Genomic DNA, 18,078 nt, shown 5'->3' on the forward strand with positions numbered 1-18,078 from the left:
GTACTCGCTCCATTTCTAGTACATCCTTCCTGAGGACTGGTGTCCAAAACTGGACAGCATACTCCAGGTGTGGCCGGACCAGAGTCTTATAGAGCGGGAGAATTATCGTTTTATCCCTGAAGTTGATCCTCTTTTTAATGCATGCCAATATTCTGTTTGCTTTGTTAGCAGCAGCTTGGCATTGCATGCCATTGCTGAGCCTATCATCTACTAGGACTAGTGATGGACGAACGTTTCGCCCGGCGGTCGTTTCGCGGCGAATTTCCGACATTCGCGGTCCGCACGTTCGAACGCCTTTTTCCGTCGTTCGCCGCGGCGGACTTACGTGTTTAATGTATACAAGAACTTTAACCTTTGGTGACACGTTTATCATGTGATACAGGACAGCCAATTGAGACATGACAGCACATGGACACTTGGACATTCCCCCTAACCTATAAATACACCCGATCCGGTGGCCATTTTACATTCTTTCTTCTGTTACGATAGGGACAGGTTCCTGTGTGGAGTAGGGAGAGATAAACCACTAGCTATTTGGTACACAAAAGTTCTTTTCAGGACTGGTATAGGTGTTAGGTGTTGATAGGTTTGCTGTGCTGCTGATTCTTGCAGCAGCCTGAGTGTCTTTTGTTAGTTTAGAGAAAGGGAAAGGACGGTGTATGCTACAGGGACAGCCAGATTAGTCTTTCATCATCATCATCATCATCATCATCATTAGCTGTTACTATCAAGGTCCACAAAAGAGCTGTTCCAGTAACCACTAATTGTTCTCTTTTTTTGCCAATTTGTATAGGGACAGGAAGGAAGCAGTGTTGTCAGGCAGTGAGGGTAATTTTAAAGACTTGCTGTTATTATTAGTTCCACAAAGGTTCTTTTCAGGACTGGTATCAGTGGTACAGTAATAGGCTTGTACATGTATAATATTCTTTCTTCCAAATATAGAAAGGATATTATACTTGACTGCTGCCCTTCTGCTGCAGTCTGCTAAACATTCACAACTCACTTGTTCCACAAAAGTTCTTATAAGGACTGGTAACTTGGTATAGGGTGCTACGGTACATAGGCTTGAGTGCGGTACAGTCTGCTGTTCTGTAAGGACCGCTATCGGTCCACAATAGATAGGGTTGACGTGCACCACTGCTGACCGCTGCCCTATACTGCAGCAGTCCTTCAGCGGTATAGGGACTGACGTACAGTCTGCTAATCACTAACACACAACCTGCTTGTTCCACAAAAGTTCTTATAAGGACTGGTAACTTGGTATAGGGTGCTACGGTACATAGGCTTGAGTGCGGTACAGTCTGCTGTTCTGTAAGGACCGCTATCGGTCCACAATAGATAGGGTTGACGTGCACCACTGCTGACCGCTGCCCTATACTGCAGCAGTCCTTCAGCGGTATAGGGACTGACGTACAGTCTGCTAAACACTAATACACAACCTGCTTGGTCCACAAAAGTTCTTATAAGGACTGGTAACTTGGTATAGGGTGCTACGGTACATAGGCTTGAGTGCGGTACAGTCTGCTGTTCTGTAAGGACCGCTATCGGTCCACAATAGATAGGGTTGACGTGCACCACTGCTGACCGCTGCCCTATACTGCAGCAGTCCTTCAGCGGTATAGGGACTGACGTACAGTCTGCTAAACACTAATACACAACCTGCTTGGTCCACAAAAGTTCTTATAAGGACTGGTAACTTGGTATAGGGTGCTACGGTACATAGGCTTGAGTGCGGTACAGTCTGCTGTTCTGTAAGGACCGCTATAGGTCCACAATAGATAGGGTTGACGTGCACCACTGCTGACCGCTGCCCTATACTGCAGCAGTCCTTCAGCGGTATAGGGACTGACGTACAGTCTGCTAAACACTAATACACAACCTGCTTGGTCCACAAAAGTTCTTATAAGGACTGGTAACTTGGTATAGGGTGCTACGGTACATAGGCTTGAGTGCGGTACAGTCTGCTGTTCTGTAAGGACCGATATCGGTCCACAATAGATAGGGTTGACGTGCACCACTGCTGACCGCTGCCCTATACTGCAGCAGTCCTTCAGCGGTATAGGGACTGACGTATAGTCTGCTAAACACTAATACACAACCTGCTTGGTCCACAAAAGTTCTTATAAGGACTGGTAACTTGGTATAGGGTGCTACGGTACATAGGCTTGAGTGCGGTACAGTCTGCTGTTCTGTAAGGACCGCTATCGGTCCACAATAGATAGGGTTGACGTGCACCACTGCTGACTGCTGCCCTATACTGCAGCAGTCCTTCATCGGTATAGGGACTAAGAGTTTTGTCACAGGGTCATTTAAAAAATGACAGGCAGAGGAAGAGGCAGGCCCTTCCGCAGGGGTGGTAGGGGTAGGGCAGGAGCAACAGGCTTGAGCCAAAGTGGGAAGTTGCAGAAGGTGCGTTCAATTACTTTAAAGGATGCACCAGACTTGGTTGAGTGGCTCGCTCAGCCTTACTCTTCTGCACCCTCCTCATCCTCTCGATCTGCACCCTCTTCTTCACTCTCTGCTATGTGCACCCCCAAAGACACTACCACCAACAACACGACCACCACCACCACCACCACATACCTTCCGCTTGAGTCACTGGAATTATTTTCCGATCCATATCAAGAGGACATTTCTGATGCGCAGCCACTCTTGGTATTGGATCAGGAAGAGGAGGTAGCAACAAGCGCTACTCAGCAGTCTGACGACAGTACCCAGATCAGCCCAAGGAGGAGGTTGGTCCCCGGTGTTGCTGCCTACTCCGAGATCTCTACTTATAGCGGTGGGGAAGGTGACGTTGATGATGACGTGTCTAGTGATGTCACGTGGGTGCCCACAAGAGAGGAAGAGGAGGGGAGTTCAGAGGGAGATATGGACCAGCAGATAGGGAGGAGAAGCAGCAATGACTTACATTGCACAGCAGGGACAAAGCAGACTGCAAATGTATCAGGAGCGAGTCATCGACCATGTACGGTCACATCTGGCGCTCCCAGGACACCGGCACATGGCTCCGCAGTGTGGGCTTTTTTTAACGTGTCCGCTGCTGACAATAGCGTTGCCATCTGCAATCTTTGCAGTCAACGCGTTAGTCGCGGTAAGCCCAATACTCACCTAGGGACGACCGCCTTAAGAAGGCACATGAGCAGCCATCACCGAGCCCAGTGGGAGCAACGGAACACACAAAGCCACACTGCAGGCTCTCACCGTCCAGCCTCGTCTTCTACTTCTCCTTCTCCTCTCTCCTCACAATTGTCCTCCACTCCACCTTCCATCACGCCAAGCTCACATTTTTCTGCAAAAAGGCAGGCTTCCGTGGGCCTAATGTTTGAGCGTAAAAAAATGATGACGCCGGATAACCCTCTTGCCCAACGGTTGGCGGCTGGCTTGTCAGAACTCATAGCCCGCCAACTACTGCCATATAAACTGGTGGACTCGGAGGCCTTTCGCAAATTTGTGGCCATTGGAACACCACAATGGAAGGTCCCAGGAAGGAAGTATTTCTCAGAGAAGGGCATCCCAGAGCTATATGGCCATGTTCAGCGGCAAGTGAATGTATCTCTGGCACACAGTGTCGGTGCCAAGATACATCTGACCACAGACACGTGGTCTAGCAAACACGGGCAGGGAAGGTATATCAGTTTTACTGCCCACTGGGTGAACCTTCTGACGGCCGTCAAGCATGTAACCCGTGGCACCCGTGTAGATTTGGTTTTACCGCCACGGATTGCATGCAGGCCTGACTCTTCTTCTCCTCCTCCTACTCCATCCTCCTCCCTCTCCTCCTCAGCTGCCTCCTCCTTTTCCGCTGCTAGCGTCTCTTCCGCTGCACCGCCCAAGCTCCCCAGAACCTATTCCACATGCCAGGTGAGACGTTGCCATGCCGTGCTGCGTCTGTTGTGCCTGGAAGCAAAGAGCCACACTGGCCCGGCACTCCTTTCAGCTTTGCGTTCACAGGCAGATGAGTGGCTAACACCGCTCAATTTGACAGTTGGTAAAGTGGTGTGTGACAACGGTGCCAATCTGCTTAGCGCATTGAAACAGGGCAAAATCACGCACGTGCCGTGCATGGCACACGTCTTAAACTTGGTCGTGCAGCGATTCCTTGTCAAATACCCTGGGGTCCAGGACATCTTGCGGCAGGCAAGGAAAATCTCGGCCCATTTCAGAAGATCTTACACGGCCATGGCTCGCCTTGCTGACATTCAGCGGCGACACCATCTGCCGGTCAGACGTCTTATTTGCGATTGCCTGACGCGATGGAACTCAACCTTCTATATGCTTGATAGGCTGCTCCAGCAGAAACGTGCAGTTAACGTCTACCTGTATGAACTCTGCGAAAGAAACGGTTCTGGGGAGCTGGGTTTTTTTTCACCGCGCCAGTGGCTGCTCATGCGCGACACATGCAGACTTCTGCGGCCATTTGAGGAGATCACCAAACTGGTCAGTCGCAGCCATGGCGCCATCAGTGACATGGTACCTTATGCCTTCTTTCTGGAGCGTGCATTGCGTCGTGTCATTGATCAGGCTGTGGAGGAGCAGGAGCGGGAAGATGAGGAAGTCGCAATGCTGGATGAATTCCCAGGGGGGGCTACTCTATCTGAGACAAGTCAACAACAGGAGTCTGATGAGGAGTCAGAGGAGGATGGTGCCGGGGCGGATGAGCAGGAGCAAGAAGAGCATGCTTTAAACCTTTCTGGGATCCCTGTTGTGCGAGGATGGGGAGAGGAGAATGAAGAGGACGACATTATCCTGGATGATGAGCAGGAGCCAGGCCACCACACCGCTTCCACTTTAGTGCAAATGGGGGCCTTCATGCTCCAGTGTTTTAATAGGGACCCCCGTATAAAAAGCATGAGGGTCAAGGACCAGTACTGGGTGGCAACGTACTTAGACCCCCGGTACAAACACAAAATGGCGGAAATGTTACCGCCGTCGCAGAGGGCTGTCAGAATGCAGCACTTCCAGGCCTTGCTTCGAGAAATGCTGCATTCTGCTTTTGCGTGCGCTGGCAGAGGAGCAATTCCCACTCCCAGAGAAGGATTTGCGGGTACCAATCCAACAGCGCCTGCAAGAAGAGGCCGGTTTGAAGATGTGTTGGTGACTTCGGATATGAGGTCATTCTTTCAGCCGACCCATCGACAGGTGTCATCCGGATCCAGCATCAGGGAACGCCTAGACCGTCAGGTGTCCGACTACATTGGGTTAACGGCCGATGTGGACGCTCTGAGGAGTGATGAACCCCTAGACTACTGGGTGGGCAGGCTTGACCTCTGGCCAGAGCTTGCCCAATTTGCAATCGAACTGTTGGCTTGCCCCTCATCCAGTGTCCTGTCCGAAAGGACGTTCAGCGCAGCAGGGGGGATTGTGACCGATAAGCGTACTCGCCTAGCTCACGACAGTGTTAACTACCTCACATTTCTAAAAATGAATGAGGCATGGATCTCGGAGGAATTCAACACATGTGACCAGTAGACCATGTATATGTCTATAAACTATTTTTTTAATCAAGCACACAGACCTTCTTAATTCATTTGGCTCACTTCCTTGACCCAAAAAAGCACACCGTACTATATGCCCCTACCCTCCTCTTTGAAGAGGTTGAGCGGTGTCATATTTCTACTGGGGCTGCTTATGATATCCCTGTGCTGTGCTGACTTCCTCCTGGGGGTTCTTATTATGAAGGGATCACACTATCCCTGTGCTGTGCTGACTTCCTCCTGGGGGTTCTTATTATGAGGGGATCACACCATCCCTGTGCTGTGCTGACTTCCTCCTGGGGCTGCTTACGGTGCTGCTGTCAGTGCTGTATGTCACGGTGCTGCTGTCAGCGCTGTATGTCACGGTGCTGCTGTCAGCGCTGTATGTCACGGTGCTGCTGTCAGCGCTGTATGTCACGGTGCTGCTGTCAGCGCTGTATGTCACGGTGCTGCTGTCAGCGCTGTATGTCACGGTGCTGCTGTCAGCGCTGTATGTCACGGTGCTGCTGTCAGCGCTGTATGTCACGGTGCTGCTGTCAGCGCTGTATGTCACGGTGCTGCTGTCAGTGCTCTGTATTACGGTGCTGCTGTCAGATGCCTCTATCACGGTGCATGTGTCATTCCGGTATGTCACGCTGCTGGTGATCATCTCCTGCACCCTCTTCTTTGCCTACCCTGGTCCCTGACCTTCCCTCTCCTCCATTGCCTTCATTAGCTCCATAGTCCTGAATTGTTAGAACAATTTCCCAAATAAAATAAAAATGCTTGTAGTTATCGATCCCAAATTCACCTCATACATGTATTATGTCATTGTCCAGATGGTGGGACTACGTTTTACCCCCTAATAATTACCACGTGGCCGCAAATTCGACATGAAGGTTTGCAAAGTTCGCCTCCCATTGAAGTCAATGGGGCCCGCGGCGAACGTTCGGTTTCGCGAACGTTTGGGTCCGTTCGCATTTCGCTTTCGCGAAACGTCCCGTCGGAAGTTCGTCCATCACTAACTAGGACCCCTAGTTCCTTTTCCATCCTAGATTCCTCCAGAGGTTCTCCCCCCAGTGTATAGATTGCATTCAGATTTTTGACACCCAAATGCATTATTTTACATTTTTCCACATTAAACCTAATTTGCCATGTAGTTGCCCACCCCATTAATTTATTCAAATCTTTTTGCAAGGTTTCCACATCCTGCGGAGAAGTTAATGCCCTGTTTAGCTTAATATTATCATACGTAAATACAGAGATTGAACTGTTTACCCCATCCCCCAGGTCGTTTATGAACAAATTAAATAGGATTGGTCCCAGCACAGAACCCTGGGGGACCCCACTACCCACTATGACCATTCCAAGTACTCCCCATTTATCACCACCCTCTGAACTCGAACTTGTACTCACCCTACAGTCCATGCCAATGGACCTTATTTTGTGCAGTAAATGTTTATGGGGATCTGTGTCAAATGCTTTTGCAAAATCCAGATACACCACGTCTACGGGCCTTCCTTTATCTAGATGCCAACTCACCTCCTCATAGAAGGTTAATAGATTGGTTTGGCAAGAACGGTTCTTCCTGAATCCATGCTGATTACTGCCAATGATACCGTTCTCGTTACTAAAATCTTGTATATAATCCCTTATCATCCCCTCCAAGAGCTTGCATACTATTGATGTTAGGCTAACTGGTCTGTAATTCCCAGGGATATATTTTGGTTCCTTTTTGTTGCCTTTTCCCCATTCACCTGGTACCATTCCAGTCAGTAGACTGTCACTAAAAATTAGGAACAATGGTCTGGCAATTACTTGACTGAGTTCCTTAAGTACCCTCAGATACAAGCCATTTGGTTCCGGTGATTTATTAATGTTAAGTTTCCCAAGTCTAATTTAAATTCTGTCCCCTGTTAACCATGGAGGTACTCCCTGTGATGTGTCATAAGGATAAACACTACAGTTTTGGTTACTGAAGCCCCCCAATTCCTTTGTGAAGACTGAGGAGAAGAATAAATTCAATACCTTCGCCATCTCCCCATCCTTTGTAACCAGATGCCCTTCCTCATTCTTTATGGAGCCAATATGGTCTGTCCTGCCTTTTTTACTGTTTATATACTTAAAGAATTTCTTGGGATTTTTTTTTGCTCTTTTCCGTTATGTGTCTTTTGTGTTCTATCTTAGCTGCCCTAATTGCACCCTTCCATTTCTTGTTACATTCTTTATAAAGTCTGAAGACTGATGATGATCCCTCAACCTTGTATTTTTTGAAGGCCTTCTCCTTCGTTTTTATATGCATTTTTACATTGGAGTTAAGCCACCCAGGACTTTTTTTCGCTCTTTTAAATTTATTACCCAATGGGATGCATTGGCTAATGTCCTTATTTAATATGCTCTTAAAGCAAACCCATCTCTCCTCCGTGTTCTTTGTTACTAAGATTTTATCCCAATTCATGCCTTCTAACAAGGTTCGTAGTTTAGGAAAGTTGACTCTTTTGAAATTCAGTGTCTTTGCATTCCCCTTATGTTTCCTATTTGTATGATTTATACCGAAGCCAAATGACCTGTGATCGCTGTTTCCTAAATTGCCCCGTACTTCAACATCCATAAACAGGTCTATATTGTTGGTAATCAGTAGATCCAGTTTATTTCTAGTTGGTGTGTCTACCATCTGAACTATGAGATTGTCCTGCAAGACATTTAGGAACTGGCGAGCCTTAGATGAATGTGTGGTTCCCTCTGCCCAGTCTATGTCTGGATAATTAAGATCCCCCATTATGATAACACTTCCCATCCGTGCTGTTAATCCAACTTGTGATAGGAAATCTGTCTCCCCCTCTTCCCTCAGGTGAAAGGGCCTATAGCATACTCCCAGTAATATTTTCCCCTTAGCTTCATCCCTTTGGAACTCTACCCATAAGGACTCCACCTCCTCCCTAACTCCCTTAGTGATGTCATCTCTCACATTAACTTGTACATTATTCTTAATATATAGGCACACTCTTCCCCCTTTTTTTACCCCCTCTATCCCTGCGATAAAGGGTATGCCCTTGAATGGTTGCCAGCCAATCATGAGAGCTGTTGAACCAGGTCTCTGAAATTCCCACAAAATCCAAATCCTCCTTCTATAACAGTATCTCTAGTTTACCTATCTTGTCTGCCAGGCTCCTGGCATTGGTGGACATGCCACGTAGTTTAGACCGGTCGCATACTATCCTCTTATTGAGTGTTTTCCGAGATTGCAACTAGGATCTGTTACTATACTTACCTTGGCTTTATGTGCGTTGGTCAACCTGCCACTAATGCCTCCAATACTACCCTCTGGAATATGTTCTGCACTGACTATCTCTACCTCTGGGCCACCCCCCCCCCCCCGGTTGCCTAGTTTAACCCTTTCATGACTAAGCCTATTTTTGGCATTTGGTGTTTACAAGTTAAAATCCATATTTTTTGCTAGAAAATTACTTGGAACCCCCAAACATTATATTTTTTTAGCAGAGACTCTAGAGAATACATTTTTTGTGAAAGATAATGTTATGCCGAGTAAATAGATACCAAACATGTCACACTTTATAATTGCACGCACTCGTGGAATGGCGACAAACTACAGTACCTAAAAATCTCAATAGGCGACGCTTTAATTTTTTTTTCCGGTTACCAGGTTAGAGTTGCAGAGGAGGTCTAGTGCTAGAATTTTTGCTCTCGCTCTGATGATCGCGGCGATACCTCACATGTGTGATTTGAACACCGTTTACATATGCGGGTGCGACTTCCATATGCGTTTTCTTTGCTTCGCGGGGACGGCGGGCGCTTTAAAACAACATTTTTTTTTTTTTAAATTTATAAATAGTTTTTATTTATTTTTTTACATTTTTTGATCACGTTTATTGCTGTCGCAAGGAATGTAAACATCCCTTGTGACAGTCATAGGTGGTGACAGGCACTCTGAATAGTTTGAAGTGCAAAGGAGGGATCGGGGGTCTAGACCCCCCGTTCAACTTCTTTACACTTCAAACTATTCAGATCGCCATTTTTGGTGATTCTGATTAGTGTATTTTTTTTTAATCCGGCGCCATTGGCAGCCGAGTAAATGGGAAGTAACGTCATGACGTCGCTTCCGTGTTTACCATTAGGAGACTGGAACGAAGCCGCTTACGGCTTCATTCCAGTCCCTGCCCAGAAGCCAGAGGCATCAGATCATGCATCGGTGCTCTTGATTGAGCGGGAGCACCGGTAAGAGCGGTGTGAGGCGGCGGGAGGGGGGGACGTCTCCGACATAACAGCCGAGCGGCTTTTAGCCGCATCGGTTGTTATGGCTGGAAAGCCAATCGCCCGCTCTGCAAAATGGTACCGGGATGATGCCTGCAGGTGCAGGCATCTTCCCGATATAACCCACGGAAGCCGAGTACGCACATCTGCGTACGCTCGGCGGCAAGTTGTTAAAAACCCCTCTAACTTTTTAGCCATCTTCATTCCCAGCTGATCTGTACCCTCCTCATTTGGCCCAGTCCTCCAGAAACCCCTCCTTACTACATCAGCTCTTCAGCCACTTGTTTACTTCCCTAATCTCCCTCTGTCTTTCTGGTGGGGCTCGATGTACCGGTAGTATGACTGAGAATGAGGATTAAAGATAAGGCTGCTTCTGCTTTCTAATCTCATAGGAAGTGACAAGGACACTGTATTTGTGGTAAAATCAACAGGTAATTTCTGTACTTACTAAAAATGTTCTTAGCCTAAAAAGGGAAAACTAATGCCATCACAACATCTAAGGACTGGTAAACTGCAATATATTTCAATTTTGTTTTGGGATTAGATATGCTTTAGATAGGCTGGCATCAGTATGTCATAGGCCGCGTACACACGGGCGGATTGTCCGCCCAACTAAGTTCGTCAGACAATCCGACAGACAGTCCGTTCAACTTTTGAATGAACGGACTTGACCACACACGATGAACAGACAGTCCACTGAAAACGTGCGCGATGACGTGTACAGCACGTACGACGGGACTAGAAAAACGACGTCCAGTACACTGCAATGCAACCTTCGGCCGTGTAAACTCTTTCTGAGCATGCGCCATACTTAGTTCGTCCAACTTGCCTACACACGAGCGGACTGTCCGCTGAAACCAAGTTTGGACGGACAAAACCAAGTTTCAGCGGACAAAATTACGGAAATTCCAAAAGACAAAGTCTGTTGGACTGTCCGCTGAAAAAGTCAGCTGAAGCCCACACACGAGCGGATTGTCCGCTGAAACACGGTTCAGCGGACTAAGTTGGACAGACAATCCGCCCGTGTGTACGCGGCCTTAGATTAAAATTATGTTCTGTAAATTTTCTACTAGGATGTTTTGTGACAAATGTGCATTCGTAGATGCATGGCATGTGACAACCTAATGTTTATGTTTTTTAAGAATATCACCAGCGGTGAAGAAAAGCTCACAGGTGGTTCCCGAAAAAATTCAAGGAAGCTAGAAAATGGGATGTATGCCTGTGATCAGTGTAGCAAAACCTTTCAGAAAAGCAGCTCTCTCTTGCGACACAAGTATGAACACACAGGTAAGACTATAGTCTTGCACAATATGCATTTCCTGTAAATCACATGTGGTATTTACTGTATAATAACCATTATAATTAAGATTTCTTCATCCTTCTATAAATGTAGCTATAGTAAACTTTTTTTCTTTATTTTTTTTACATTTTGGATACCGTAGGGAAGAGTTTTTTTTTCCTTTTTGTGTCTCATTGGGGAAGATTACCTTCACTTCCTGTTCTGGAGAACCAAGGGGAAGTGAGAGCAAATCTCTACAACGTGAGGGGAAATCCCTTCTCAGCCAGTTGTCATCAAAACAGGCCCTTACCTCTTGTTGCAGCATTTTTTAGTGACAATGTACACAATCCCTAGTGTAAAAAAATGTGCACATGTACCATGCAATGAAAACACCAAAGTAATAACAAATACACTGCAAATATAATGAAAACAAAGCAAATGTTCCTTCATATTTGTGATTGAAATGATACTCTGGACAAAACTTTCTTTATTCCTTCTTTCTTCTTTTACTTCTGCCTGGGCTTTATTACCATCTATGGAACGGTTGAAGAGTTTTTACCCTTACCTGCTATCCAGTAGCGATTCTCAACCTGTGCCAGGAAGTTATAGGAGATCTCTCCAACGGGGAAATAAAAGTAATGAAACACTTTTAAGTAGAGTGTTGGGATATCAGAAGCAGCATTTTATTGAAATCTGTGTCATGTATAACAGTCTCCCTCTTTCAGCACAATAACATTGTTGCCCCCAGGACAATAAAGAGGGGGAATCTAACCAATAGCCATACAAAACTTGTATAGGGGTGACACTGATGTCATGGGGGTCCTCTGCCTCTGTAATGGGGGGACTCTGTGGTGATGAAGGGCCTCTGATATCTAGGGGGAGCCTCTGACAAGAAGGGAGGACTCTAATGTGAAGGAAACCTCTGATGTGATGGGGCACTTCTTATTTGAAGGGGGGTTTCTGATCAGGGGCGTACCTAGAGCATTTGGCACCCGGGGCGGATCCTATATCTGGCACCCCCCCACCATAAAATGTAAAAACACCCACCGTGTCCCCTGCATACCTCTGCATCCTTCAATATCTTTTTGTCACTACTGTGTACCCCCCCCTCTCCACAACTGCACCTCTGGACCCCTTTAAATTACACAGCACCCTGCACCTCTGGACCCCTTTACATTACACAGGACCTTGCACCTAAGGACCTCTTTACATTACACAGCCCCCTGCACCTCTGGACCCCTTTACATTACACAGCAGCCTGCACCTCTGGACCCCTTTACATTACACAGCTCTTGTACCACTGGACCCCTTTACATAACATAGCACCCTGAACCTCCTGACCCCTTTACATTACACAGCGCCCTGCACCTCTGGACCCCTTTACATTACACAGGACCTTGTGCCTAAGGACCTCTTTACATTACACAGCAGCCTGCACCTCTGGACCCCTTTACATTACACAGCTCTTGTACCTCTGGACCCCTTTACATAACATAGCACCCTGAACCTCCTGACCCCTTTACATTACACAGCCCATGGATCTCTTTACATTACACAGCACCCTGAACCTCTGGACCCCTTTACATTACACAGCCCTTGTACCTCTGGACCCCTTTACATTACACAGCACCCTGCACCTCTGCACCCCTTTACATTACACAGCCCCTCACAGCTCTGGACCCTCTGCATGTTACACAGATCCCCTACAGTGCAGACCCCCCTCCCTACCATACAGACCCCCATCTACAGTGTAGACCCCCCTACAGTACAGAATCCTCCCCTACAGTGCAGACCCTCCTACAGTACAGACCCCTCCACCCTATAGCACAGACCCCCCCCCTACAGTGCAGACCCTCCTACAGTACAGACCCACCCCCTACAGCGCAGACCCCCCTACAGTACAGACTCCCCTACAGTACAGAATCCTCACCTACAGTACAGACCCCCTACAGTGCAGAATCTTCCCCTACAGTACAGACCCCCCCTACAGTGCAGGACCCCTTCAACAGTGCAGGACCCCTTCTACAGTGCAGGAACCCTTCTACAGTGCAGGACCCCTACAGTGCAGGACCCCCTACAGTGCAGGACCCCTTCTACAGTGCAGGACCCCTTCTACAGTGCAGACCCCCCTACAGTGCAGACCCCCCTACAGTGCAGGACCCCCTACAGTGCAGGACCCCTTCTACAGTGCAGGACCCCTTCTACAGTGCAGGACCCCCCTACAGTGCAGACCCCCTACAGTGCAGGACCCCTTCTACAGTGCAGGACCCCCCTACAGTGCAGGACCCCCCCCCTACAGTGCAGGACCCCTTCTACAGTGCAGGACCCCTTCTACAGTTCAGGACCCCTACAGTGCAGGACCCCTTCTACAGTGCAGGACCCCCCTACAGTGCAGGACCCCCCTACAGTGCAGGACCCCTTCTACAGTGCAGGACCCCCCTACAGTGCAGACCCCCCTACAGTGCAGACCCCCTACAGTGCAGGACCCCCTACAGTGCAGGACCCCCCTACAGTGCAGGACCCCCCCTACAGTGCAGGACCCACCACAGTAAAGAACCCCCCTACAGTGCAGGACCCCCCCTGCAGACCCCCTACAGTGCAGGACCCCCCTACAGTGCAGGACCCCCCTACAGTGCAGGACCCCCCCCCTACAGTGCAGACCCCCTACAGTGTAGGACCCCCTACAGTGCAGGACCCACCACAGTAAAGAACCCCTAGTGTACCTGGAGCCCAAGGCAGCGGCATTGCAGGGGGGAGGTGCGAGCAGCACCCGAGTGGAGTGTCACCTGTCGGCTCAGTGATCCGGGACCCGGCGCAATAATCCCCTTCTCTCTGTAGTCACGTGACTCACATCGCGCCGTTCAGATCAGTCTCGGGCAGCGGCTGTCACTCACAGCCGAGCAGAGTGAAGCCGCCTCCCCCTCCTTGTCTACACAGTGCTGTGCATGGAGGAGGGGGAGGCGGCTTCACTCTGCTCGGCTGTGAGTGACAGCCGCTGCCCGAGACTGATCAGAACGGCAGCGCGACGCGACCACAGAGAGAAGGGGAGCCGGGTCCCGGATCACTGAGCCGGCAGATGTCACTCCACTCGGGTGCTGCTCGCTCCCCCCCCCCCCCCCGCAATGCCGCCCACTGCCAGTGCCTCGGGCTCCTCACGGCGCTGTCTGACACTTCAGTTGTGGAGAGGGGAGGGGGGGGCTCTGGCCTGACACCCCCCCAGTGTGTGGCACCCGGGGCGGCACGCCCCCCCGCCCCCCCACTTAGTACGCCCCTGTTTCTGATGTGAGTTTATTTCATCAAGGTGGTTGTGTGTATTGTCCCAGACTTAGATTTCTCATTTATAAGTAACATTTACATTCTTCAAAATTTACATGCACAATATAAGTTAACAAAATGGCATTAAAACGCTGGATGAAAAATGGTCAGATTAGCGTTTTTGTGCCAGTTTTCAGCAGCATTTTAGCAGCAGTTAGCAGTAGACATGTGCAATTCATTTTGGCCCAAATACAAATTCAGACAAATTTTTGGTTAAGGAATTTGTTTAATTTAGTTTTGTAATTCATTTTTTTTTTTTCGTTAAATTTCATTTTGAATTTCAACAAAATTCGTTACTATTTGTTACTATTTTATTCGGATGTAATCAAATTTGTTTTGTTTATTTGTTTTCTAATACATGATGTCACCTGATGTTAAAAGGGGGTAGTCCCATCCAGTGATGTAACCGAGTGCTTATATAAGAGCTGTCAAAGCCGAAGAGAGGGCATACGGCGGGTAGCCTCTTATGCCCCATACACACGGTCGGAAATTCCGACGGAAAAAGTCTGATCAGATTATGTTGTCAGAAAATCCAATCATGTGTGGGCTCTATCAGACTTTTTCTGTCAGAAAAAGTTTGAGAGCAGGATCAAAAATTTTCCGACAACAAAATCTGATCTGACTTTTTCCAATCCTGTGTAGAGAATTCCGACACACAAAGTGCCACGCATGCTCAGAAAAAAATTGGAGACGAAAGCTATTGGCTACTGGCCTCTACGTAGTCCCGTCGTACGTGTATAACGTCACCTCATTCCGAACGATTGGATTTTCCAACAACTTTCTATGACCGTGTGTATGCAAGACTAGTTTTGGCCAAAATCCGTCTGAAAAAATCTGATGGATTTTGTGGTTGGAATGTCCGACAGTGTGTATGGGGCATTAGGAGGCAAAGTGCTTTTTGACTTTTTACATTTTTTGGGTCCCCGGGCATCTTGATGGACATCGAGGGACACAATTTTATTTTATTTTTTTAAGTATTTGTCAAAAACTGTTTCCTGTGTTTGTTACTTTTTACACTTTTTTTGGAGAATGGGTATAGGTACGATGTACCTGATACCAATTCACATAGAGAGAGGTTCAGATCTGGGGGCCCCCTCGTTAACTCCTTGCCGACCAGCTCACGCTGATATACGTTGGCAGAAGGGCACGTACAGGCATATTAATGTACCTGTACGTTGTACTTTAAGACGTGGCATTGTGGGTGCCCACCTTTCGCGAGCTCTGTGAGTGTGATCCCAGTCCCGTGGACTCGATGTCCGCAGGGATACTCGCGATTGTCTCACGGAGAGGAAAAATGGGGAAATGCTGATGTAAACAAGCATTTCCCCGTTCTGCCTAGTGACAATGACACTGATCACAGCTCCCTGTGACCCGGAGCAGTGATCAGTGTCATGTCACACGTAGCCCCGCACCTCCACAGTTAGAATCACTCCCTAGGACACACTTAACCCCTGCGGCGCCCCTAGTGATTAACCCCTTCACTGCTGGTCACATTTATACAGTAATCAGTGCATTTTTAATCGCACTGATCACTGTATAAATGTGAATAGTCCCAAAATAGCACCAAAAATTTCTGATCTATCAACCATTACTACAAAAAGAAAAAATTATTATTAAAAATGCCATAAAACTATCCCCTATTTTATAGACGCTATAACTTTTGCACAAACCAATCAATAAACGCTTATTGCAATTTTTTTAAATAAAAATATGTAGAAGAATATGTATTAGCCTAAACTCAAGAAAAAAATGTTTTTTTATATATTTTTTGGGGATATTTATTATAACAAAAAGTAAAAAATAATGCATTTTTTTCAAAATTGTCGCTATTTTTTGTTTATAGAGCAAAAACTAAAAACAGCAGAGGTGATCAAATACCACCAAAAGAAAGCTCTATTTGTGGGGAAAAAAGGACGTCAATTTTGTTTGAGAGCCACATTGCACGACTGCGCAATTGTCAGTTAAAGCGTCACAGTGCTGAATCGCAAAAAATGCTCTGGTCTTTGGGCAGCCAAATGGTCCGGGGCTGAAGTAGTTAAAGGGGGCTTCCAGATTCCGGGTATGGTTTATAAGGGGGGCGCCCGCTCATCCACCCCCTTTCCTGACCTGCCAGGCTGCACGCTCAGATAAGAGCTGGTATGGATTTTGGGGTGATTCCACGCGGTTTAAAAATAAAATCCATACCAGACCCAAAGGGTATGGACTGGCGAGGGGGGACCCTATGGCATTTTTAAAACATTTTTCTACTGCCGGGCCATTGCCGGCATTCTTTATCTTTACATTCATCTGTCAGTGGGGAAGCCTACTGACAGATGATGACTCATGGTGGTTAAGGATGCGGACCGCCAGCTTCCCGGTCCGCTGTTAACAACCAGCTATTTCTTCACACAGAATTAAAATCGCTTGACCGTTTTTCGACCGATCTGAATTCCAATAATTTTGAAAAGTTTCAATTCGTTTGAAAATCAATAAATGAAACTAATTTTAATGAAAACGATACACAATTTTATGAAAACAAAAGGAATTCCGAAACCAAATTAAACGAATTGCAGAACAAAACGATATTAGTAACATAACGAATCTATAAGAAACTAAAACTAAATTAGTTTTTCCATTCTGCACGTCTAGTTAGCAGCAGTTAAGAGCATTCAGTGTTTTTTTCTGCTGGGAAAATGCAACAAAAAATGCAAAAAAGGAGCTTTAAAAACATAGAAACAGAGAAAAGTGATGGCAGAAAAAGACTGAGTAGTTCATCGAGTCTGCCTTTTTTTTTTTTTTTTGAGGGGGGTTTGTTTTTAGTTTTTGGGGGATTATTGTTTTTATTTTTTTATAGATATATGTTTATCCCAGGCATGTTTGAAGCCATTTACTGTCTCACTACCGCTTTATTCCAGTGGTTCTCAGCCTCAGTCCTCAAGTACCCCCAATTTTCCTTATATAAAATAGCTCTTCTCATTACCATGTCATTGATATTGATTTAAAGCAGCTGTGCAAAAGTGAAGGAAAACCTGAAAACAAGGACCATTGGGGGTACTTGAGGGTTGAGGTTGAGGATCTACCCGTTCAGTAAAATAATACTTTCTAAGATTAGTTTTGAACTTTCCTCCAGTTAGCTTGAGGTCATGTCCCTGTGTTCTTGATTTTGGTTTCATATTGAGCAAAACTGCCTTCCTGAATCTTATTCACCCTCTTGATATATTTAAAGGTTTCAATCATGTCTCTCCTTTCCCTTCTTTCCTCCAGACAGTACATATTAAGTTCCCAAAATCACTTTAGATATGTTTAAACACTTCTAGACTAAAATAGTGTGCATGGACACATGGGGTAACACTATTTGCTACTAAAAATGCTCAAAAGTTGCTGCTGGAGAGCATTTTTTTGGTGTGCAGATAAACAAAATCTACTTTTACAGGCGTTTGAGCTTTTATCTCTGCCTCTAAATGCCCCTTAATGTTACCCTATCTGTCCATGTACATTATAGGCATTTACAGGAGTTTAACAGCTTGCCGACCACCTTGCGCTGATATACGTCGGCAGAAGGTCTTGTACAGGCAAACTAATGTACCTGTACGTTGCCCTTTAAGAGGCGGGCTGCGGGAGTGCCCGCACCAAGCTCTGTGAGTCAGGTTGCGGGGATACCCGCGATTGTCTCACGGGGAGGAAGAACAGGGAGATGCTAATGTAAACAAGCATCTCCCCATTCTGCCTAGTGACAGTGTCACTGATCTCTGCTCCCTGTGATTGGGAGCAGAGATC

At 47.0% G+C, this 18,078-nt stretch overlaps 1 protein-coding gene across 1 annotated transcript in view; it reads left to right on the plus strand.

The window, feature by feature from the left end:
* Positions 1–18,078, plus strand: part of LOC143983649 (zinc finger E-box-binding homeobox protein zag-1-like) — a 153,150-nt gene that overhangs the window by 127,718 nt on the left and 7,354 nt on the right. Inside the window, exon 6 of the mRNA XM_077483593.1 lies at positions 10,871–11,015. Within this exon, the coding sequence (XP_077339719.1) occupies positions 10,871–11,015 (145 nt within the window). The remainder of the gene's footprint in view (positions 1–10,870; positions 11,016–18,078) is intronic.

Source organism: Lithobates pipiens, unplaced genomic scaffold, assembly GCF_037356315.1.
Source record: "Lithobates pipiens isolate NorthernLeopardFrog02 unplaced genomic scaffold, aLitPip1_a1.2 Scaffold_16, whole genome shotgun sequence".
Classification (NCBI taxonomy): Eukaryota; Metazoa; Chordata; class Amphibia; order Anura; family Ranidae; genus Lithobates; species Lithobates pipiens.